This window comes from Thermobia domestica, chromosome 14 (genome assembly GCF_964235325.1).
Source record: "Thermobia domestica chromosome 14, izTheDome1.hap1.1, whole genome shotgun sequence".
Lineage (NCBI taxonomy): Eukaryota > Metazoa > Arthropoda > Insecta > Zygentoma > Lepismatidae > Thermobia > Thermobia domestica.
In genome coordinates, this window is record NC_137467.1 from 62,456,348 (window position 1) to 62,481,303 (window position 24,956).

At 36.0% G+C, this 24,956-nt stretch overlaps 1 protein-coding gene across 4 annotated transcripts in view; it reads right to left on the reverse strand.

Moving 5' to 3' along the window:
* The window catches only part of LOC145669694 (uncharacterized), a 49,832-nt gene that overhangs the window by 13,948 nt on the left and 10,928 nt on the right, over window positions 1-24,956 (reverse strand). For all 4 annotated transcript variants that reach the window (XM_081737986.1, XM_081737983.1, XM_081737984.1 and 1 more), the window contains exon 2: window positions 11,944-12,737. In XM_081737986.1, coding sequence (XP_081594112.1) covers window positions 11,944-12,710 — 767 coding nt within the window. In that variant the 5' untranslated portion in view covers window positions 12,711-12,737. The remainder of the gene's footprint in view (window positions 1-11,943; window positions 12,738-24,956) is intronic.

Genomic DNA, 24,956 nt, shown 5'->3' on the forward strand with positions numbered 1-24,956 from the left:
ACGTAAAGATGCCAATAGGTCCATTTGAATACCATTATCGTACTTTGAAAAGTGTTATATCACATTGTGTTTCAAAGCGTTTCGTGAAATACCAACAAGGCAAAGAAAAATAAACTTTGAATCAAAGCCAAACACGTGTGACAAACTAGCAGAGATAGATCGAAATTACAAAATAGCAATTATCTGAACTTCAAACGTAACTGTTTAGTTTTCTAAATACTGGTATTTGTACGTTATGTTTAGTTATGTGTCATATATCTTATTTTGTATAATTTTGGTAAATAAACATCAATACAAAACACACACGCATATATATATATATATATATATATATATATATATATAAATCAGGAAGACTTCATGCTTGGATAGACCGGCCGTGATCACTTAATGCCTTGAAGCACTTAGCGGTAAAAATTTGAATTGCTTCACTCAAGCAATAGAATATAATTAGTTAGGAATATGGCCTTTCTAGTATATCAGAAAGGACCAGCGTCCTATTTATAGGACAGGGCGTAAGTCACATCCGATGCGCAGGAAAAATCAAAATGTTATATTTTCGTGATACTTAGGCAATAATAAACTAAGTTGAATTCTTAAAGTGAAAGATATCAAAAAAATAATAATTTGGTCCCAAATGGGTTAAGGGAATAATACAGCCTGAAAGTATTTGAGAATGAAATCCTGAGACGAATATTCGGACCCAAAAGGAAAGGTGATGTGCAATGGCGGAAACTTATAACGAGGAATTGCATAATTTATATCCTTTACCAAACATTGTTAGCGTCATCAAATCTAGGAGGCTCAGGGGGTCAGATCATGTAGCGAGAATGGAAGTAGGTAGGTTCGCTTTCAAAGTTTTGACTGGAAATCCAATAGGGAAACGTCCATTAGGAAGGCCTAGGCCCAGATGGGAGGACAATATTAAGATGGATCTAGCGAAAATAGTAATAGAAAATAGAAACTGAACAGTTGGGTACGGATAGAAGTCATTGTAGAGGTTTATGAACGCGGCATTGAACTTCTAGAGTAAATTCTTCTAGAGTAAAAAAAAAAAATGTGAAGAAGTATAACCGAAATTCAAAAGGAGTTTTCTTTGTGAATTTCGATGGAGGTGAACATGTTTAATGTTTGTATTTAAAATCCAAAATATAGTTTGGCTACTAGACATGTTTGGATTTTAGATGTTTGACATTATAGTAAATATTTAATTCCTTATCGAATGAAAGTTCTGAATTTAAGATTACTCATTATTAATTAATATATTAAAAGTACCCTAGCACACGTTCACACACACACACACACACACACACACATATATATATATATATATATATATATATATATGCTTGCAAACACAGTGCACTTCTGCAGTTGTGGACATTGACCCGTGATAAGCCTGAAACCTATAACTGACTTTGAGGGTGAATGCTTTCAGAGGCCACCCTGTCCACTCTAAGTTCTGACCCCTTAAGCCCCTATTCTACTAGTTCGAAAAATATATTATTACCCTCGGTTACGTTCATTTTTAATATTTCCGCGCAAAAAGCAGCTTGCGTATCTCTTCATTCCTCTCATTTTCAAACCTTCATTTTTACCATCGTGATGAATGATTGGATAGAAAAGAAAAATGATTAACTAAGTAAATTCATCACCATCAGGACACCGAACATGTATTTCAGACTTTGACCGTATCCAATTTTGAAATCGCTCCTGCGTATACTATAAGTCTTTACTCGGCACTGTATATCGCATTGTCATTAACAAATGAAATAAATAAATAAAAGTTTATTGTGACTTATTGAAACGTATGAATTGCGAGCGGAGTGAGCAAGAAAATTTTTAACAAATGTATTTCTTTGCAGACCGACAATATTGATATAATAGGGCGCCAATAATTATAACGGCCGCCGCGTCGTTTGCTCTTTTCCAACACTTTTTCTTTCTTCTTGTTTGTTCGGCGCCCCTTGCTATCAGCGATTAAAGTAATTGAAACGTGTGAATTGCAAGCGGAGCGAGCAAGAAAATTTTAAATATATTTATTCTGTTGGAATCCGACAACAATATTGATTTAGCAGGGCACTACTATCCATTTCATAAAGATAGGCCCCTGACTTCGCGGTGCTGCCGTGACGTCCAGTCAAAACTTATATTGCATTGTCGTACCTCGTTGGAATTGCTGGAATGTTGTCTTTTTAATACTTAAGACATAAAAATTTTCTTTGTATTATGTAGTGAGAAAAAAATAAAAATTAATGAAAAAGTGCGTATTTTTTCGTACTTTTTTGGTAGATCAATGTTTATAGAGCTATATCTCAGAAAAGAGATCACGTGAAATAATTTCCTGTGTACAATATGTAGATGCATCCATTAACTGTAAGTTGTGAAAAGTTCAATTTTCATCACTTGATATTTTTTGTGTAATTAAAACAAATGTGCGAAGCTCTGATCTCCTTTACCATGGTAGGTAGAGAAACGTACAAAATACTGTTCGAAAATTTGGAAGTCTAGTGTTCCAAATATTTGGAACTATTAACAAAAAAGGGTTTAGTTGGTAGAGTATTTATTTTTTAAAGAAATATGTTTACTTCAACATGTTCTCTGCGTTAAGCGGTGAGCCATGTTGCAGCCCAGTCTTTAAATTCCCCGCGCTTATATGAAGAAACAGCATACAGTAAATGGAAGTGCGGCAACGCTGTCGTGCAGTGTTGTCGCGTTCAGGAAGCTTGTAGCGCGAAGCCTACTTCATAAGAATGTAATAGGAAAAAGTATTTATTATAACCTTTCACAACATCATAAAAACATTAATGCATGTACACTCATGTCTAAAATTATTGTCGCATGTCTATAAATATGTTATTGTAGGAATATAATTTGATAACGAATTCGCCTGGTATTTCTTATAATGTTAGTATGTGTATAATCGGCAAAGACATGTAGGCTATGTGGAAAATTTCATGTCAAAAGAGCAGTAAATAAGAACAATAAAACGAAACTAAAATTTTCTTATCCATTTAGCAACATTTTGTTTTACTCATGCTAATTTTCGTATTCTTTTCCTATGAAATTTACCACAAATATACATTTCCCGACTCTACATATAGTATCAGTATTAAAAGTACCCTGCAAAATCATTATCAAATTATATTCTTACAAGAAGACAGTTATAGATATGCGACAATAATTTTGGACATGAGTGTACACATCTCAATGTAATCGAAATAAAACGTTGAAGTAAGACATCCAAAAACTCATCTCTTAATCTATTTACTTCATTCACTTTCGTCATGACTTTGTTGACTCATCGCTGCTCCTGCTATCTTCCCTAATATTTATAAACAATTGCTGCATTTCTACCTCAAGATCTATCAGTATACACACTCTCCAGCTTACGAACATGTTAAAGGTTAAAAAGAAATATAGCCTTGGCAATCACGTGTTCACCCAAGTTCTGCGATCAATTCCCCTGCCGAATGTACAGTAACACAGAATGGGTCCTTTGTTTTCTTTCAACGAAAGAAAACAATGCAATGAGTAGGAGACGAGGGCTGTATTTGCGTCTAATCACGTCGCACTGATTAAGTCTTCAATACTTCCCTTCGGTTCGTAGGCGTCAAAAACTTACACACGCATTCATATCATATGGGTTCATTGCAATGAGACGGACGAACGGGCATTTATATTTTCGTGAGCATATCTTGTGCTTTTTGATTTTTTTTTTAAAAAGTGGATATTCCTTCACGAGCGGCGGTATTACAAAAAGGAGAGGCAAAATGTTTAGCGATAATGAAATTGCAGAACTGATGAATGACTCTGACTCAGACGGTTATGAGTTAGTAATTAATAGTAAGGACATTGATTATTCTGTGCTCAGTGGCGTATCCGGGAGTGAACAAGATAGTAACTCTGTTTCAAGTAAACCTGAGGCTGCACCGAAAGAAAAAAAAACGCGTCATTCCTATTCAAAGGCAGATTCTAATGTAGTTTGGAGCTCTTAGATCTGAAAACAGATTTTCTGTGAAGTGTAAACTCAATATTACATATCAACTAAGGTTGTATCATATAATAAACTTTGTGCGTATTTTTGTTTCTGTGCAAGTGTATTTTGTACTGCGTGCAATAAGTGAAGAACTGACAAAAATCAACAAATTTTCGAGGACCATCACATGCAAATCCAAACAAGATAAGAGTTCGCTTTTCTAATTTTGAACACTTGGTACATTTACTGTATATCCTGTTAATTTCTAAGAAATTGGTTTAAAATCTGTGGAGACATTACATTTTTAAAATATCTCTAAAAAGTGACGGACAGTGCGTAACAAGTTTAAATACCCGTCCGGCTGAGAGTGTATACGCGTCAGGAAAATGTGGCAACGTAGCACTCCGTATAAACTGCGATAGCGAAGGGCGCAAAGCAGAGAAAATCATAATGTCATATTTGTGATTGTTTATCTTTTAAAACAAGTCAAAACAGTTTGGTTGAAAAAGCTACTTTCTAAAAGTTTTTTCAGATTGTTAATACACCGCCGCAATTCAGAGATAATGATGTCTCACTTTTTGCTGAATAACAAGAAAATTACTACGTGTTGAGTAATGAAATTTTCAGAACTTGCAGGTAATATATGCATCTACATACCTTGCACAGGAAATTATTTCATGTTAGCTCCTTTCCGAGATATGGTCCTACAAACATTGATTTACCAAAAAAATACGAAAAAATACGCACTTTTTCATTAATTTCTATTTTTTTCTCATTATACAGTACAAAGAAAATTTGTATGTCTTAAGTATTGAAAAGACAACATTTCAACAATTCCAACGAGGTACGACAATGCAGTATACGTTTTGACTGGACGTCACAGCAGCACCTCGAAGTCAGGGGCCTATCTTTATGAAATGGATAGTAATTCTTATACGGCCTGCCGCGTCGTTTGCTCTTTTCCTACACTTGTCTTTCTTCTTGCTCGTTCGGCGCCCCTTGCTATCAGCGCCCGGGGCGACCGCGTCGCTCGCCCTCTAGCTACGGCCCTACTTGATGCCTGCATGTTAGGTACTATCCCGACATTTACCTGGTGTGAATGAGAAAAACCTCACGCAGGTCGACTGACATGGAAAAGCTTTACCTATCCGACCGAGTGTTCCCAACTGAAATCGAACCCGATATCATTTTCTGCAGACACTAATATCGGAACTTGTATTTCGTGGATTTCTCTGAATTGCGGAAAGTATCTTCTGCGCTAAACAGATCTTAGATGAGAATTCCTATCTGGAATTACTACGACTGGTGAATAAAACTTTGGAGCTGAAAAAAAGCAAAAAATTAAAAGAAATGTAAGTTTTACGGCCCGGCTAGGCTAAAGGAGACGTGATGATGAGAAATTAATGAAATGGGTGGAATCAGGAAAATGCTGAGAAAAAAACACGCACACAGTGTATGTCCACCACGCAGTTCGCTCGCCACGAGCCCAGGATCGAACGCAGAACCCGTACACCAGAGGTGAACGCTCTAACAATGATCCACTGCGGCCCTAAACGAAAAGAGTCTGTATCCATAGAAGAAAGGGTTATCTCCCATAATAATACATATATCTTTGCTTGTTTTCAAAGACTACTGGGAATATTTAAGGAATACATTCAAGTCTCATCCTAAACGAAGGGAAATCCTAACCTACAATTTCATGCCGCAGAGTGGACAATGTATTCAGGCGGCTAACATGTGGAGATGGACTGACTCCTGGGATAAAGAGACACTTTTACCAAGTACCAACGGCCTCATTGGAAGGCGGATAAACTGCAGGATATCAGAGCACCTTCTTATCCTTAAGAAGGAAAATTGTCCTGAAAGGCGGATGAACGTCAAGGTAGCCAACGGCATGGAGATGAGAAAAGAAAATGGGAATACTGTATTATTTTTTCCCAGGAGGTACAAAACAGGGGAATAAATGTAATGATGGTTCTTCCTGAGATAAAGCATTTCGAGGATAAAAGATTCCCCCGTTCAAATTTCCAGGTGGCGACTACTTAGAAAAAACATCAAGGAGAAAATAATAACTCCAGGATAATGTTCACTCCAGCATAGGAACAAAGAACGTAAGAACTTTACGACGTGAGAATAAACTTGAAAATTTAAAAGTGGAAAAGAACAAACGTAAAGTGAAAATACTGGGCTTGAGTCAAGTAAGATGGTCAGGAGAAGGTGAGATAGTATTGCAAAATTACACAATATTCTATTCAGGTGGCGTTAAGACCGAGAATGATGTTGAGATAGCAACGAAGAACGAAGAAACAAGAAATGTAACTCAAGTGGAATGCTGCAGTGTCTCGCTGATGTTTATGAAACTAAGTGCAAAACCAGTGGATATTATGATAATGCACGTGTATATACCAACATGGCAATGAAGTAGGCGAAATATGTGATTATACTAATGATATATTGCATTAGAAGAGGTAAGATCAATGGCATAGTAATGGGAAACTTTAACAGCATAGTGGAAGAAAGACCTGCAAATTAAGTGGTGGAGGGAAAATTTGGACTAAGTAGAAGAAATACACGGGGCCAAATGCTTATCGACTTCTGTAGGCAACAAGATATCGTGGTGACGAATACGTGTTTCAAGACAAGAAAAAAAAAAGCTGTACATGTGGTGGAAAAGTACACGAGATTAAGAAAACGCTAACAAATCAATTTCATTCCTGCCACGCAGCGTTTCAGGAATAGTCTACGAGACGTGAAGACAGTACCGAAAGTGGACATTGATTCGGTGACAATCTCTTAGTAGCGAAACTGTAAACCTGGTTAAAATAAATCGAAAAAAATGGGAAATTTCGAAAATGGAACTTAGAGCGACTATAAAGTATGGACAGTGATGCGAAAGAAGAGACTGGAGAAAAATTCTGTGCAATGTACGATATGGTTGAAGATGTAGAAAATAGTTAGGAAAAAGTTAAACAAATTCTACTAGACATTGGCCAAATGGAACGAGTACTGAGGAAACTGAAAAACTGATAATAATACTTAAGAAAATGGAGGAATGCAGAAGGGGAAAAACCACGGACGTGACGGAATATAGAAGATTGAATAATAAATTGGGAAGAGAGACAGACAAAGTGGAAGGAAAGTGCATGGAACAGATATGTAAAGAAATAATGAAGTTTCAACAACGCAGTGTATTAGAAAGCACAAGAATTAGGAGGGAAAGTTAACAAAGATATAAGCACGTTAGGCATGGAAGATCAAAATGGTCATGTAGTCACTGACTACCAAAGGATCCTTAGAATTTGGGAGGTATATATAAAAGATCTATATTATCAGAAGAACCGCAAAAAGCGATCAAAGCATCGAAGCAGAAGAACAGGTGAATGATGAAGAAAAAGGACCCAGTACACTGAAAATTGAAGCCGTGGTATCCATCAGACCCGCGAATGAGGAAGGTCACTGTGAGTCGACGATATACCAGTAGATTTGCTGAGGAGTTAGGAGACAATGCAATGAAAGTACTCACTTCACTTATAAGTAAGGTCTACCTGAGTGAAAAATGGCCATTTTTTTTTTTTTTCATGTTACAATGATTGCATTTACCCAAGAAAAAGCAACTATAGAAATGTAGCGATCACAGAACGATTGGTCTTTTTTCCAACACTGGAAAGATTGTTCGCGTGCTAATCAGGCGGCTGGGAAATAAGGTAGAAGAGGTGTTGGAGGTAGATCAATTTGGATTCAGAAAATTATAAGGTATCAGAGGTACTACTGGGTTTGTGAGAGTCATATCAGAACGAGTTCTTGACGCAAAGGAAGAGCTGTGTTTGTGGTTCACCGACTGGCAAAAACCTTTCGATCGTGTTAATTGGATTAAATTTTTGAAAATAGTTGAAATCGGTTCGAGCTGCAGAAACCAACGACTCATCTAGTATATAGGACAAGTGAAGTTAGGCTTGAGTGAAGCAGAAACCAATAGTATGAAGATTGTAAGAGGAGTCAAGGATATAGTATTTCTCCCCAATTATTCAACGTTTGCAGTGAATGAGTAATGAAGAAACCATTAATGGGTATTGGAGGGCTAATCATCACCACGATTAAGTAGGGTTCAGAAACTTAAGACAATACGAAGCTAGAGAAAAATAATACTTAGAGAGCTTCAAAAAGTGGTGTTGGGGAAGATCGAGAAGAGAAAATGGACAGACAGAGTAACAAAGATGTTTTAAAACAGATAGGAGAATAGTGAAGTTTTTAGCCAGGATCCTTCATTGGAAGATTAATTGGATTGGATATATTTGCATTGGATTGGATATATTTGCAATCAAACTGTCTTATCCATACCGCCATAAAAGTAAATATGGAAAGGAACGCAAGGAGTAAGAACACAACTGATCGATGATTTGAAAAATAGAAGAAACTACTGAGAATTAGAAGTGAAAGCTGAAGATCGAGGAACGTGGGAGAAACATTTCCAGGCTCAAACCTAATATTAAAAACAAAACAAAAAAACAAAAAAAAGAAAAAAGAAAAACAACTCATTAATCCCGAGATCTGCCAGAAGGGAGAATACTTAATACCACTGAGGCAAAAAAAATTCGTTCCTATTATGGATGTTTGATTGTACTTACTTTAAACATTTGCGGATGAATTATAAAATTCAACCCAGTAACTTTTTCCTCTTTTTCCATACATTATAAATGTATCTTTGAAATCGGAAAGGCTTCCCTGTTGTCGCTAAGATAGCAGCGGTTTTTATAGACATTACACTGCTTCTATAGTTTAGACATCATCATATTTTGAATTCCAACATTAGAACGCAACTTTGTTTATCTATGAGTGCTTTGATGCTGTTTATCTTTGCATGCATGAGTGCTTTGTTCATCTTTGTTTATCTATGGAAAGGTACCTCAAAACAAGGTCACGTGACCTAATTGTTATTAAAAATTTTAAATCTGAAATTAAAGTGGCGGATCTGAAGGTGACTGCCCTGAGATATACAGGAGTAGAACCGGTTCTACTTCCGTTACTTCTTCCAAGATATGACTTCAATTGATCAGGCCATCCCAAACTCACAAATGATTTCACACACCTTTGTTTTATATAGTATGCTGTAAATACATCAAAACTTTATGTCGCTTGCAGCCCCATTTAATATTATTCATTTAAGCTACTTTTTCTGATGGGTTACTTTAATCTGATATAGAAACATTTAAGGGGTGAAACTAAAAAAATCGGAAGTCGAGAAATATTGACAACCCTAATAGTCCATATTGGATAACACGTTACAGAGAATTATCTTAAAACGGATAAATATTTTGTACATCATCAACTACACAGCAAAAGCTTGTTTCTGTGCTGCCCAGGTCTACCCTCTTCAGTTGCTAGAAATGTTACCTTTAAGTTGGATTGTATCTGTCCAGACGTTTATGATACAAGTAAATATTAAATACACTCTAATGGAATTGTAGCAGTCAAAGTGGACGAGGTGAGGGATATTTATTGGTGATTGCAGAACAGAAATATAAAATATGGCTCACAAATTATGTGTTTCATAGATAAGAAAACAATGAGTTTCAAATGTCTTAGGACATAGTGTGAAGAATCTATGTACTTACAGTGATGTGACAGTGAGATATCTGAGAACTATTAATTTAATTTGTTAAATTCTATTTCATTATTTTTATGATTATCTTCGACAGTATCATAAACTCTTTTAAATCCAACGGAACAAAACTTTTATTAATGTTGTACATTGCCAGACAGTTTGAATAAGCATGTATTTGTTAATTGCCACTTTCGAAATTGTTAATAAACATGACTAGTTTCCTTCTTGGCTTTCCGCATACCTTTCGGCACAGCCTGATACTTCCCCGTTCACTGAACGCCAGAATCATCACTTTGCAGCCAGACAAAACCACGGAGGAGGGTTTAACAAGGAGTATTCGACACACGATTAGGATAGGTGCAGGATCGAGGAGAGAAGCGGATCGCACCATTGGAGACCAACCAGCTCCATAACTGAAGAATACCATTCTGTTAGTTTATCACCGCAGATACATCGAACTTAAGATGACTAATGGAATGAAGGTGTAGGAGAACATCGTAAAGACGCATTGTCAAGAGAGAACTCGACGCCCCTTGCAGATCAATAGGATATAGATCCAGATGTTGACTGACTCCAGTTCATCCAGGATCCTCCAGAGAAAGAAATTCATCGTTCCAGATGACCAAGACGACGCCAGCCTCGTTGAAATATCAGTCTAGTGCTCATTCCTTTATCTTAGGTAAAACCTTTCTTTTTCTCTTACCTTTCCCACAACTAGTCATTTTAAAAATAGGAATATTTGAATTTTGAATTTCGTTTAGATTCAACCGTAATTTTACAGCTAAGTACCGTGTTGTGCATCAGCTTCATCCCCAATTTGTTGCGTTCATTTAATGAGTATTCTGAGGTACAACTGATGGCACAGCACCGACACAACAGGACAAATTCAATACGAGTGAAGATAAGAAAAATGGAAAGTTGTTGAAAATATTTGGATTTCAGCACAAATGAAGGAACAATTTTTTCAATAATACCAGTTGCTTGGAGCTATACAATGGCACGGCGCCCAATGTTAAATCACAAATAAACTTTCCCTGTACAGCAAGGTTTTCGAACGGAATGTACGGGCACGCATAAATGATAGGAAAACTGTACGTTGATATATGAGTGAAGCTAGAACACCTATAGTAGAATCCGTTCCTTAACAATGCTATATTATTAGTATGGTGAGGACCGGAGAGCAACGTTGCTTTTTTTAACATACGATGCCTTAATAAGTTAGTGCACAAATGGGTGGTACGATTGGTAAAATTCTACCTTTTTAAATTGAAGACAATCTTTCTGCAAATTTTTGTCTTTCCACTTTTCGTATATCTATCCATACTGGAGTTGGTCTACGGACGTGAATTTTGACACACGTATTCGATTTAAATCTGTAAAAAGTCAAATAGACCTTTCCAACCAAAAAAGAGAAATTATACTTAAACAGTTCTTTAAAAGAAATATTATGTGGCAATCAGTTTCAGCCTTTCAAGCCAATGTAGTTTACACCACATAACCTGCAGATCCCGAACCAGAAAAAAATACTATAGAAGCCGTCTATGCTGGTCCATTGTAGGGCATCATTTAGGCCAAAATTGTAATTCCGAGAAATGAGGCTCACATTACTAATATCTGCATGCCTAATAAACACGTTTTAGGGGTAAGAACTATAAAATCAAAACAGTTAATCATATACACATGCATACGATCTTCTATAGATACAACATATCGTGCAACATATTTTAGTCTAGAAGCGAAGTCCTACACATATAACACTTTACGCCAGGAAACAGTTAACCAGAAGCTTTGTATGTTATTGCTAATTTTCTGAAATGAAATATTTCGGTCTTACGTCCCACGGTTATGCCGGTTAGGCTAAAGGAGACGGTGATGATGAGAAATGAATGAAATGCTGGAATGAAGAAGGTGGAAGGAAACGGGATAACCCCGAGAAAACCCACGAGCACGGTGTTTGTCCACCACAGTGATAATTTTCTGTGCATGAATAGATCTTGATAATCATTTCCCTATCTGATACCAAACTTCCCAGTAACAAGTTGCTTCTCAACCAAGGAAAAAATGTACAAAAATCAAGAAATAAAAATTATAAGAAGTTGTCTAATGCAAATATAACTTAAATAATTTCCGAAGATACAATTTGGATGGGAATAATGATCATATTAAATGGTCATTCCATTATTTCTCGTTGTCTATAAAGTTCTATCTAACAAGTCTCATGATTGAGAATTTGATCTACTCTACGATTGTTATGAACGTGAAATGACTTCGTTGCATAGTTTCTACCTCATCTTTTATTGGTATTTCAGAAGCATCAAATGAAGTGCACATACGAAACAAGAAAGTAACATACGAAACCCACCTCTTAATTAAAGGAACAGAATTTTTATAAGTATTATTGTCTGCTACAGCTTGTTTCGAACACATTTTCACTTCTTCTTTTGAAGTAACTTCATTTTTAATTAAACTTCCGATTTTTGGCTTATATCTTGTTGTACTTGCAGGTTCGAAGGCCTCGTTTGTTTCACTCAAACTACATAATTTGTCTTCCTTGTAATTTGGTTTACTTTTGATTATAAGAGATAAGTTATCCACACCCTTTTCTTTAAAGTTATCTAATGTATTTTGTTTTGTTGCTGAATTGACTTCTTCAATATATTTATTCTGCGCATATTTTGATTTCTGTGTAAAATATTCTTCGTTTTTAATGTATTCAGAATTTCTAAACATCTTACTCAACTTATTTTCTTCATTCATTCCTTTTATATTTGGGATAATGTTTACAGTTCTATCCGAGCTTTTATTCTGAATATCGCTGAGTAATTCACTTTTACTGCTCGATATCTTCGAAGTTCTTTTCGAAAACCCGAGCATGTATTTATCGTGTTTATTAATTGGTGGCAATTTCTCGCACAATACTACCGCTGTCTTAATCTTTGCATCGAAATATAACGACTGCTTTTGATTTTCATCTTGCGGCTGTAATTTAAATTTACTACAAATTTCTTCTCCTTTTGAAGAAACAATGTCGTCTACTTTTCTAGTTGCGCACAAAGGAGACCAATTCTCTGTCTTCTTTGCGTGTATTGGTTCCAATTTCAACTTCTTTTCGTCAATAACGGTATCCATTTCGACTTAAATTGCTTATGTAGAAACCTGAAAATAAAAATAAATAAAATACGATTAAAAAAAATAATAAAAAATTGTTTATTTATAGCATTAGGTTAATTACTTTATAGCATTACGTTACTATAAGAGAGAACTACCTTCAATTACAACAAAAATAACGAATTTGCAAAGTGATTAGGCGATATATAAACTTAAGAAACATATAATGTACACTACAAAGAAAAAGAAGTGCTCACAGATGGTTTAATGCATGGATAGCAGTGTTAAAAACTTAGATTTCATTAGAAAACTCTCTAGATTCACTTATTTACGAAATATAATATAACGAAGATATGAAAGTTTTACATTTACCTAGACAAATTTACTAAACTAAAACAGGGTTACAGGGCTGAAGACTGATTTGGTCTTGATTATCTATCCGTGATTTAATACATGTGACTAAGTGGTGTAAGTTTGCCTACTTGGTAATGAAGAAAATTTTAATAAAAAAGGGAATGTCTTCCAAAGTAACGGATATAACTAATCAGAGTAAGTATTACGACAAAACCGAGAAAATTCATGTAAAAGACTAGTTTCTACCATATATGATGTAAAATTTTCGCTGGGTTTTGGGCAATAATAACTTGGTAAGCGATATCAAGTTAAATATAACTCAGAAGTCTGCTGAGATGTACCATAATAAAATACTGAACGTTAAACGAAAGCTTACCATTTCTGACATCGGAAGCTTAGCCATACATTTTTATCATAGAACTTCACGAAATCTGATATTCTATGTAAAATTTATAATTGGTGGTGGAAGCTATACAGTTACTTAGGGCGTAAAATAAGAAGCGATAATAGATGCAAACAAGACAGAACCAAGAATAGTTCCGGCGGAGAGGCACTTGGAGAAAAGTATTCTTCAAACCGGAAACTGGCTTAGACTTTAATTAAGGTGTGATGAACCATAAGCATGGGTCGTAGCAGTAAGTGGATGTGAGGCATTCACTGTACTAAAAGAAGAAAAAAATACAGAATGGAAGCCTTCGAAATGTGCTGCTACAAAATAATTTTGAAGATCAGGTAGCTGGATAAACCATGAAAATAAACAGTTGTAAACCGTAAAATAAAATGAAATCTTTTCGCTTAACGTCCCACATATATGCCCTTTAAACTATGGGAGACGGATGATTAAGACAAGTGAATGATGGGAAAATTTGTAGAATGAAAATTTGGGGGGGAGGGTACGGGAGTGCTCTAAGAAAATCCAAGAACATGATGCTCCCCACCAGTAACTTGGTCATCGAACCAGAGACCTAACGCTCCAGAAATAAGCATCTACCACTGAACCATCGAGACCCCTAGTAAATCGTACAAGAAAAGTATAATAATTATTTCGGAAAGAAATCATGATTGGAGATATTAAAGATATGAACGCATCATGCTATTAGCTATAAAAGGAACGTCAGAATTACCACGAGGAAGGATGTGATTGATATATGACGCGCAAGAGAATGAAGTACACTTTTAGTCATTTCGGGCATAATTCTTCTTTAAAATTTCTATCCTCACCTCCTTTCAGAACTTCAAGAATTTGTCGCCACTCAGTAACACGTACACTGTAAAGATGAGTGTTCACTGTTGCGTGTAGTTTGCGTACAATACAATCTATGCAGGGTTGGCAAAAACCATGGTTTTTATTAAAAAAAACAAAAAAACCGGTTTTTTTTAGTTTAAACCAGGTTTTTTTGGTTTAAACCAAGTTTTTTGGTTTAAATAATTTGCTCCATATATTCATATCATATATGGACAGAAATAAGTTTGTTTCGGCTTTTTGTTATTATGCAACAATCGGGTTATGCTGGAAGGGGTCACATAAGCTTAAAGCTGAATAAAAACCGCTTCTCGAGCTATATCTGAGAGAAATTGTCTTCCATTTGAGCTTGGAACCAGAACTAATTGGCTATAAATGCGATACGTCTGCCGACTCACTCACGGAGGAATCCTGATAAAAATAACGTTGTACTGATGTTTACATGCTTATTAATATAGCTGTCAAGAGTCATTTCAGAAGGACAATCAGATAAACAGTTGCACAAGTGAAACCATTATACAGAACTGCATATGGACAATTTCAAAGTACTACGGAGTACATAACTAATTTAGTTCAAGTTAGTTAACAACGACTTTTATTGGTCCAAATTAAAGAAATACGACGACTTAATTTGCATATCAGTAAGAAAAGTGAATACAGATACGAATTACTTGAGTTCACTTTGGCTCAGACTAATTTATACATAAATAGATACCAAAGATACTTCTCATTTCACTAAATGTCTCTCGTGGGGTCTGTATGACCCCCCCCCCCCACAGACACACACATACAAAGTACGGCATTTCTATGTATTTTATCAATAGTAAACATTGAAACGAAAAAAATATTTAGAATTTTTCTTTGAATGCAATTACATAGCAATAACAACAACTACAAAAGAATCACAAAACAAACATTTATAAACTTATAAAAAAAAAGTTGCTTTTATAGTATAATCTTTTTGAGTAATGAATGGGGAATTTAGGTCTGAATATAATACGAATAATATACGGGAGTGAAACGTGATAACCCACAAATGTGTGTTCATCAAGATTTTACAAACACTTACACTTTTACGAACATTTTTCGTTTTTTGGTTTAAACCAGTTGTTTTTTTTTTTAAAAAAACCAGCTGGTTTAAACCTTGGTTTAAACCACCTTGGTTTAAACCAGCCAACCCTGAATCTATGTCACTTTCTCTTACGAATTTGGTAATTTAACTTGATTCTTTTGTATTCTGGACGCCTCATACACCAATAATTAAATACAAGTGGAATGGGAAATATATATATATATATGAAAATGAAAGTCTGTCTCAGGATAGAGAAGAGTAAAATGTTTCAGAAAACTAATCGAAAAAAATGCTGACCCGAGAAGAAGTATCTACTTCTCGTGATATTTTTTAAAATTAAAATCGCTGCTTTTATTCCTTGCTTAAGGAGAAATTACCTTCTTTTGCTACTGTTTTGTATGTGAATATAACGCTAAATTGTCCGCCAATGATTTCGTGGGTCATAAACAAAATGGATATGTGATAATGCAAATAAGGAAGATTAAAAAAGTAAGATAATTTAATAATTTATATGAAGTAAGTAATTGAAGTTTGACTAATATCTACTCTTAGCCAGCGAAATATAAAGAATTTACGATTCTGCTTAACTAAAATATTAGCTGTATAGGTCAACTTCGAAACTGAAAGTTGAATCCAAATTCAAAGTACTATGGATTGTCTAGTAATTGGCTACGTAATATTTTTCTGCATTATTTACATATACTTTGCTAAATAACCGATCTACACTAAATCTGAAACAAAGAAGCTCAGGTGAAGATGGTCATTTTTTGTTAAAAAAAATTGGAAGTTATTCTCATCACTTACCAATGCTAGCTATACATATGTGAAACATAATAACTCAATTACTCAACGCGCATACAAATATTTTTTAGCCACGAGTATATTCTTTTGTCTACATTTATTTCACATATTCCCGATATTTCTTACACGACTTTTGCGCTATTCGGATTGCTCTTGTATGTATAAAAATGTATTTGATAAGAAAGGCAGTGAGGAAAAAAAAAAAACAAAACTCGAACACATAATCCCGTCCTGGTAGAAGGGCTGTCGTTCGCACCTTTGCATGGGGATCCTCGATTTGACTTCCGCTGCGAATGACAGCAGTTTGTACCCTAGATTGGCCTTGGGTCTTTGTTTCCTATATCGTCAATAGTGAGAAAGAATAATATTTACTTTGCGTTCAAGCAACCACAATATTGTCGATTTGTACACGTGCTATATAACATATTCCAAAATATTCTCCCTGATAAACAACAAAGAATATCCAATCATATCAGTAGTAAGAAGTACCCTTCCTAGGATAAATTCTAATTGAGCATTTTTTGTATATTAATTTGAGAGCGTTATATAGAAAGAAACTATCTTAATGGTACACATGCTCACAAGAAGAATTACGTCAAAACTGATCATCAAAATATTTACATTATATAGCAAGATAGCTTTGTCAGCAATTCTGCCTCTGCTGGAACGTGTCCTGGAAGTTTCGATTTCGAAGCGTGTCAATCGATTAGCATTGGATCTCCGAAATAATGTAAAATCAGCGACCTTTGAGCTCGAGCTTCAGCTTCGAGAAAATGGCGAGGTCCTCAGCAGCAAAATTTGGGGAGAAGGGTGGTGCGGAATTGTGATCATCTTGTTTCTGGAGAAAAACTCACGTGTGAGGAGTACAGTGGCATGGTGCACTGTTGCCCTAGTTTTTTGCGCACCACAGATCCAGTCGCTATTGCTGAATGTTCTCTCTCAGATGCCTTAAAACTTGTCAGTTGAACTTGCTATTGAATGTCTGGCCCCTGAAGACGAATTCATGATGCACAATGCCGCGGATGTTGAAAAGAACAATGATCATATACTTGGTAGAGTTGCAAACTTGCCTCGCTCTTTCGGTCTTGAAGATCATAGGCTTCTCTACTGCGAAAACTGTTGCCTTGTCTTAGGGTCATATCCGTACACCCAAGTTTTCGTTACCATTAATGATCCTCGACATGAAGGACAGGTCATCCACAGCAGCACGCTGACAAGAGTTCTCTGACAGACTTTACCGAAGTGTTTATTCTCTCCTCGGCTAGCAGTCTGGGTGCGAAACGGCGCATGTTCAAATCACTTGTGAGGATACTTTTTCCGTATGACACTTCAGACAATGGCAGCAATGCTGTGGATAACTTGACGACAATTCTCGTGCAGAAGTTCTCGACATGTTCCAACGTTTTGGGTGTTGTGCTCGTCACTTTTGAAGTGCTTTGAAAAACAATCAGACGACCCGTCACTTTTCAAAGCTGTTACATTTCCTAGCCCGCCATTTCCATAATTTATGTATGAAAAAGTTAACACAGACGTCAAAAATGTAAGTTATTCATGTTCCTGATATATATATATATATATATATATATATATATATATTTGTGTGTGTATGTGTGTGTTTGTTGTGTGCCACACAACTCTGTAACAGTTTTTTTTCGTGAAAAATGCTGAACTACGAAAACATGACGTATGCCTTGTAGCATCAGACGAGTTTCTCCACTTAAGCCTATGGGTAACGAAATCACCTACAGCCAAACAGCTACAATTCATTCATTAGTTATGGCTCATCGTGGTCAGAATGTTCGCGAGCAGCTTACTGCTCTTGTTAAATACGGTGGTATAAGTGTGAGACAAGCTAGCGAATGTTTTGGTGTTCCCTCTTTTACAGCATATACTTGGTGGAAGAAACTCAGAAACAAGTAATGTGTCTAGAAAACCTGGCACTGGCCTTCAATGGGTGTCAACCTCACAACAAGATCGGGCTCTAGTTGATGTAAGCCGTTGCAATCCTTTCATGTCTTCCCGGCAGTTAGTGATAGCGTGTAGTTTAACTAGCTCCTTCCTCACCGCTCGGCGACGCCTTAAAGATGCAGGGCTTCACGCATATCGAGCCGCGTGTAAGGAGCAATTGACGGATAGTCATAAAGTTGATCGACTAGCATTTGCTGAGGAAAATATTGGTCGTAACTGGGATCATGTAATCTTCACAGACGAAAAGATATTCTCTTCAGCAACTGATGGTCCTCGGCTTGTGTATAGACCCACAGGAAAACGTTACGATCCTCAGTACATGCACAGAACGCATCGAATGGGGCATGTTACTATTCACTGCTGGGGATGGCTGTGTAAGGATACAGTTGGTGAATTACACCGTATAGAAGGCCGATTGAACAGCCAGAAGTATCTGGATATTGTGCAGTATGGCTTGCTCCCCGCTGCGAGAAATTTATTTGAAGACGGCATTCTAGAACTTTAACAAGATCATAACTCAATACATGATTCCCATCTAGTTCAAGCCTGGTTTCAAGAGGAACCCAATGTTGAGCTAGTTGACTGAGTTCCAAGAGGATCTGACTTGAACCCAATGGAAAATCTATGGGCGGATGTTACAAGAACTCTACACGAAAATTGGCTTGATCCCCTACCAAGGACAGCTAACGCAGTTTGGGAGCTAGTTTCTGACGCGTGGGAAGAAACATCACAGGGACATCAATATGTCTCTAGCTTGGATAACTCATTACCAAGAAGATTAAGATGCGTCATCGAAGCTAACGGCGATTATACGAGTTATTAATACCTAAATAAAGATGCGTCTTCATACCCAGGTGACCTTCGAGCTCTTTCAAGAGCTCACTAAGTTTTTCCATTTTTCCTTTAATGCTTCCATTGGGACGTTTGCGTTTCGTCGGAATGTGCAATATATATTTATTTCTGCTCCTTTGTTTACTCTACACAGATACTCCAGTTGTTAGCATGTGTGCCTTTGGTGTATGGGGTACCGTGTTCTATTCCCGCTGGCAGAGGCTTGTGTTTTTACCTATCTGTGATAATTCTGTGTTCGTGCCCCTGTTGTTAAAGAGGTACAGCTAAAACTATAAAACCGAGTAAAACAAAAATAAAAAAATCAGTTACTGAGAAACGTTCGGTAAATCAGTTTGGTTTTAATATCTAATGCCTAGCGCGTTCGTTGTTGGGTCTTATAGTCGCGGGTTCAATTCCCGTTAAGGATCCATTAGAATTTTACTTGAACTAGAATGTATTTGCATGAATCACCCGTCTTCTTTGCTTAAAGGATTTAAACGTTGAGAAAAGTATATGGTAGAAATGATATAAATAATAAGACACTAATAAAGCTATTAATCTGTATCTATCTACATAGCATATAAATGAAAAAGACGTCGTCTATCAGAACAAAAAAAAAAGCTTAACCGTTTGAAATGATTTTTTATTAGTTAACACTTTCACCTACCTCTGACTCATGGGCACCCGAAGGGGGAAGGGTGGGCCGTCCTCTGACTCACGAAATGTATACAAACAGAAATACCAAACACAAAATATAGCAACCATGAAAATAGCCCCTCCTAGAATATTTTAGGGTGTCATGCGCGGATTGGCTTGTTGTCACGCCATTTTTATTAAAATGCGTATCCTAACAGAGGAGAGGAGTTAAAATTTATGCCAAAAATAGAATATCTCACATTTGTGAGATGAAACTAGACCCCATGCCGTTAACGTCGCCAATATCTAGTGGCCCACTTGCCGGTAAATGTAGATCGTCGATACAGCGACGCATCGAAAGATTCCCTCTAGTGTGTTCCTGGCGGCAGGGTTTCGTCCAGTCGAAACAGACATCTAGAGTAGGGATGTTTCAGTTACCACCACGTAGCGACGATGACTTCTTTTCGGTCCGTCTTTCGATTTGTCGTGGAGAATCGGCGAAGAGACCGAAACGACTTATCGTCAGTCATGTGCATGCGTTTACTATATTTGTTTTTCCTGACGAATGTTCCTAAAGGGAGCTCGGGGGTCAAGAATAAACCATGCTTCTACATCACAAGGTTGCTGTTTCGCGCCATTCCGGGAGAACTATATATAGTTTGTAAGTGCTTTTTAGACTCATCTCAATGTAAATGAATCATGCATATGCTATTTAACATATTTTGGGCGGGTAATTTTGTAATTCATTGGCATTTCGTCGCGTCTCTGCCACTGGGGGTATAATTTTCAAAACGGAAGTGGGGCCACCGCGGATCGTTGCAGTGGGGCCATCAATTTTTGGCGAGAGCTCGCTAGTTACCCATCGATGGTCCACCGACCCTTACGGCACGGGGTAACTCTAAATTAAATTTAATTAGGAAATCACTATAGTTGCTATAAGACCTAGTTTTTGAACTTGGACTGTGTAATATTGGTCTTTTGAGGCAAACATTTCCTAAGTTTAACTTCGAGTATCTTTGGGAAACAGAAAACCAAAGGGTTCGAACCCACAATCCAACGTTCACAATCCAAAACATTTTCTAAATCTGTATTTTCCTCTTTTAAGTGTAATAAGATATGTTGATCCGTTGTTAACTGTACTGCAGAAACAATTTATCATTGTAATACTTAAGGATAGAGAATTTCAAAATTATGTATACATGGGAGCATGGTAGTTGCCTCAATCCAGCTATAATCAATGCTCTCAATTTCCTTCGTGTTGTTCATATCGATTTTCCTGCAAGTTGTTACACAACGGCAATTAGTCTAGTTGTCTACGTGTCGAACTGCTGAGCCGAAGGACGAGGGATCGAATCTCGGAGATAGACATGAAAATTTTTATTACTTGCAGAATTATACATTTCATCCATAGTAAAATGAACATTTAAACAGTTTGTTTCCGTGGAAAAGTAAAAATTTATTTAAAGTTAAAATTATGAGAAGTGAAGTAAAACGAATTAGGCTCATGGTTGTCCGAATATCTGACGATTTGAATAAATCATACGACACGCCTTTAGTATGGAGTTAAAGAGCTTTCTGATATGTATAAAGAAATATCACTGACCTAAAATTCATTACGAAATAGGATCTACCAGAAGCTTCAACACCACGTCTACGTCACTTCGGTGAACACTGTATCGAAACTTCCTCCATAAATTTCACTCACTTGACGTCTAATCAGTCGACCGTACTTGGTTTGTTAGCTAACTATATGGAAGGGGTATAGACGAAAAATATGGAAAATCAATTTTTCAATTTTGTCAGGAAACGAAGTAAATGTGACACCCTTGTTTCAGAATTGTTGGACATTTTTTCTTGGGGGAGTGGGGAATTTCACTCATCTGGTGTAAGTAGTGACTATTGCTGCTAACCATTGCTTTCTTTCATTTTTCATTTACACATCCTATCCTCTTTCAAGTTCGGTTCCACATGCCATTCCATTTAGTTTCATACATTCTGTTCGATTAAATACACATTCCTCAATCTCTTATAATATGTCCAAATCAACAAAACGCTTCTCTCGCTTTCTTTCTAATATTGATGATTTAGATTGAATGAGAGTTAATTTTAAATAAACTTGCAACCAGTTTGTTAATTACTACGAGCATTGAGTTCTTCCTCATTGTGTGTTAATATATATTCTTCAGTGTTTACATTCTAATAATAATAAATATTTATGTCAAAATTAGATATAATTGCAGTATACGAAGGATAAGTGGGTAATAAAGCAGTTCAAGCCAATATCTTACTTCAATCTGTATCGTAGATTAAAATGATCGTTACAAGAAATTGAATATTCGTATCTGAAATTGATTTTATCTAGGTAGGATGGATAGGGATGCGCACGAGACAAGATTTGAGGCCGTCTCGTCTCGACAATATGCTGTAAAAGTAATATTTCGACTCGAAAAAAGTATATTTTTCTATTGGAAGAGGAGTGTCTCGACTCGAATTTTGTCGGGAAAATTCTGTCTCGAATCGACTCTGCGCATCCCTAAGGATTGACAGTTTGAAGAGCCCAGTATCCCAAAGCTGGCGGGGTAGCCAATTACACAACATCTATTTCAGATACAACCATTATTATACACTTCATTTTCATGAGCTTCTTATAATAACTATATCGATTTCCTGCTTAAATTCAATTATATATACTTGTTTCTTATGTAGCAGCTAATATTCATGCTATATAGTATAAAACAAGTACACATTCAATGTAAATAAATAAAAATGTAAGATATTACAGATTACTGGCATTGCGATTTAATCCGATTTTAAGCAGTACATATTTTCTAAATAATTGTTCAAATTGCTTTATAAGGATCCAGATTATGATGTACCCTAAGTTTTTGTAATGCAAAGGAAATACAACCATATATATATATATATATATATATATATATATATATATATATATATATATATATATATATATATATATATGTATGTATGTATATATATATATAAATGTATTTTACGGAACTTCCGGGTTTGATCCCACCTCCGACATTTTATGTTTACTCAAATAAAATATTGTAAAGTGAATGAAATATCTTGTAAAATGTTCACATTTCCACGAATGAAGTTAGCAAAGCCCCCCGAGATATATATATGAATAATTTTCATTTTGGACGTGTGGTTTTAGGTATTCAACTGTGTTCACATTTCTCATTTTAGCGTTTTCGTATATGAATTACGGACATGGTGGGCTAGTAAATGTGACAGGGATTTGAAAAGTGACAGTTCGTCGGATAATGTGTTTCCGATCACTTTACAGTAGAAATTTATACTTATAAAACAGTTCTCATATATTTAAAAAAAAGGAAGAAAAACTTTAACTTTCCGCACGGAGGCTCGAAGCTTCGCCCTTCATATCAGAAATGTCAGTAGCAGTACTAAACCCGCTTGACCACAAACGCAACTTGCAAGAGATTGTGTGATAATATTGATAATAGAATCGCTCAAAGGACAGGTTCCTACTTGGAGGTTTAAATATCCATTTTCTGTCGTTTTCAGCAATTTCTACTTAAGATAATAGTTGATTTTGCATATTGGAATTGTGCGTAAGGTATGCAATCAATATTAATCTCCGAAGCAAGTAGTTTATTATTTTTTTTTTAATTTTTTTTTTTTTTTACATTTTCACATCGCTCGGATGACAGTACGGTTTGCAGCTAGTGTCTATATAAAGACGGCGGAAACATGCAATTCCTTGTGTATAGATCTGCGGGAATTGACTGATCTAGGTTCACTTTTTCGGACTTAGTTTCTGAAAGAGTTTCCATCTTTCTGTGAACAGGTGTGTACACAAAGGGAAATAAGTTGGAGTTAAATGACTATCGTCTTATTTAAGTTTTATCGTGTTTTACTAAAATAGTTGACTTCGCCATGAGAGCGCGACTACATAAATTTTTCATTTTAAATAATGTAATATCAACAAGTCAACATGGGTTTAAACGCCAGAAGTGAAACACTGCAATCTTGAATTTCATTTCTGATGTAGCGATGAATATAAATAAAAGAAACATGTAATTGGTATTTTTGTTGATTGATCTAAAGCCTTCAATCCTACAGACCATGGAATTATGCTAGGAAAACTGTATACTTATGGTATCAGAAGTGTGGCATACAACTGGATAAAGTCGTATTTGTCTGTAAAGTAGTCAAACTGTTGACATCTGTAAAGAGCTAAATGGCAGAAGAGACATGTTCAAGTCATCTACACTGAAAGTGAGAAAAGAAGTACCACTAGGGTCAATACTAGGTACACTTTTGTTTGTTAAATACAATAATGATTTGGTTAACAATTTATGCTGTGTCAGATCAACATTATACGCTGACGATATAAATGTTCTTGTCAGTGGAGACTCAATACACAGGAAGACTCACTACAAAGACGTTAAAGAAAATTATTAGTTGGCTAAACATAAATAAACTATCAATTTAGGAAAAACTAAAATTGTCGAATTTCGATTCCCGATATGCCAAATAAATCAACTTATACCAATAACTATAATCTTAGTAGAAATATGTGAATTAAAATCTGTTAAGTTTTTAGTGGTATGTGTTAATGAAGATTTAACATGGAATACTCGTGTTGAATTAATTAATACTAAAGTGACAAGGAACGGACATGAACCTGTCATCCGGACATCAGAATCAAACCTAGTCCATTGGATAAACATAACAAAGATACGTTAATGGACAAAAAATTAGGTGTCATAGACAACGGAGTAAGTCCCTGGGGATCACTAACAATGTTAGTATAAAGCAAATTGTAGACTCACAGTGGAATAGCTACTGCATCAACACAGCTCATTGGAAAGTCATGATTTATAGTTCATTCTCTTCAGCATAAAACAAGCTTTCCACAGGTTCTATATATTCGGGCCCATACCGTACACGAACAGGCAAAATTGGGAGAATGTCAGGAAAATTTCCTCGAGAAATCCCTCCCATCAACTTTGGACTCCCCTGGAGTGGCTCCGGGTAATGACACTCAATCCAAATGTATCTTGAAAAATACTAGAGAAGATAAGAAATGTGTATGCCAAGTTTTGTATTGCTAGAAAAAATAGGTATCAGGGGAAAGCGTGTATTGGTACAGAAGTTAAATTAATATATTTGTGCATTCTTTGATACAATATAGAACGGAACATTTACTTTTTCTTTCTTTTTAGGGAGATGAAAAGAAGAGAGGACACATGCACCAACTAGAAGTTCCTATATCTAGAAATATATCATGAGATCAGGCCCGTGCTGGGATACTAACGAAAGCGGTGGACAAGCTTATGAAAAGAGCGCCCATACAAACGTGAATGCGTAC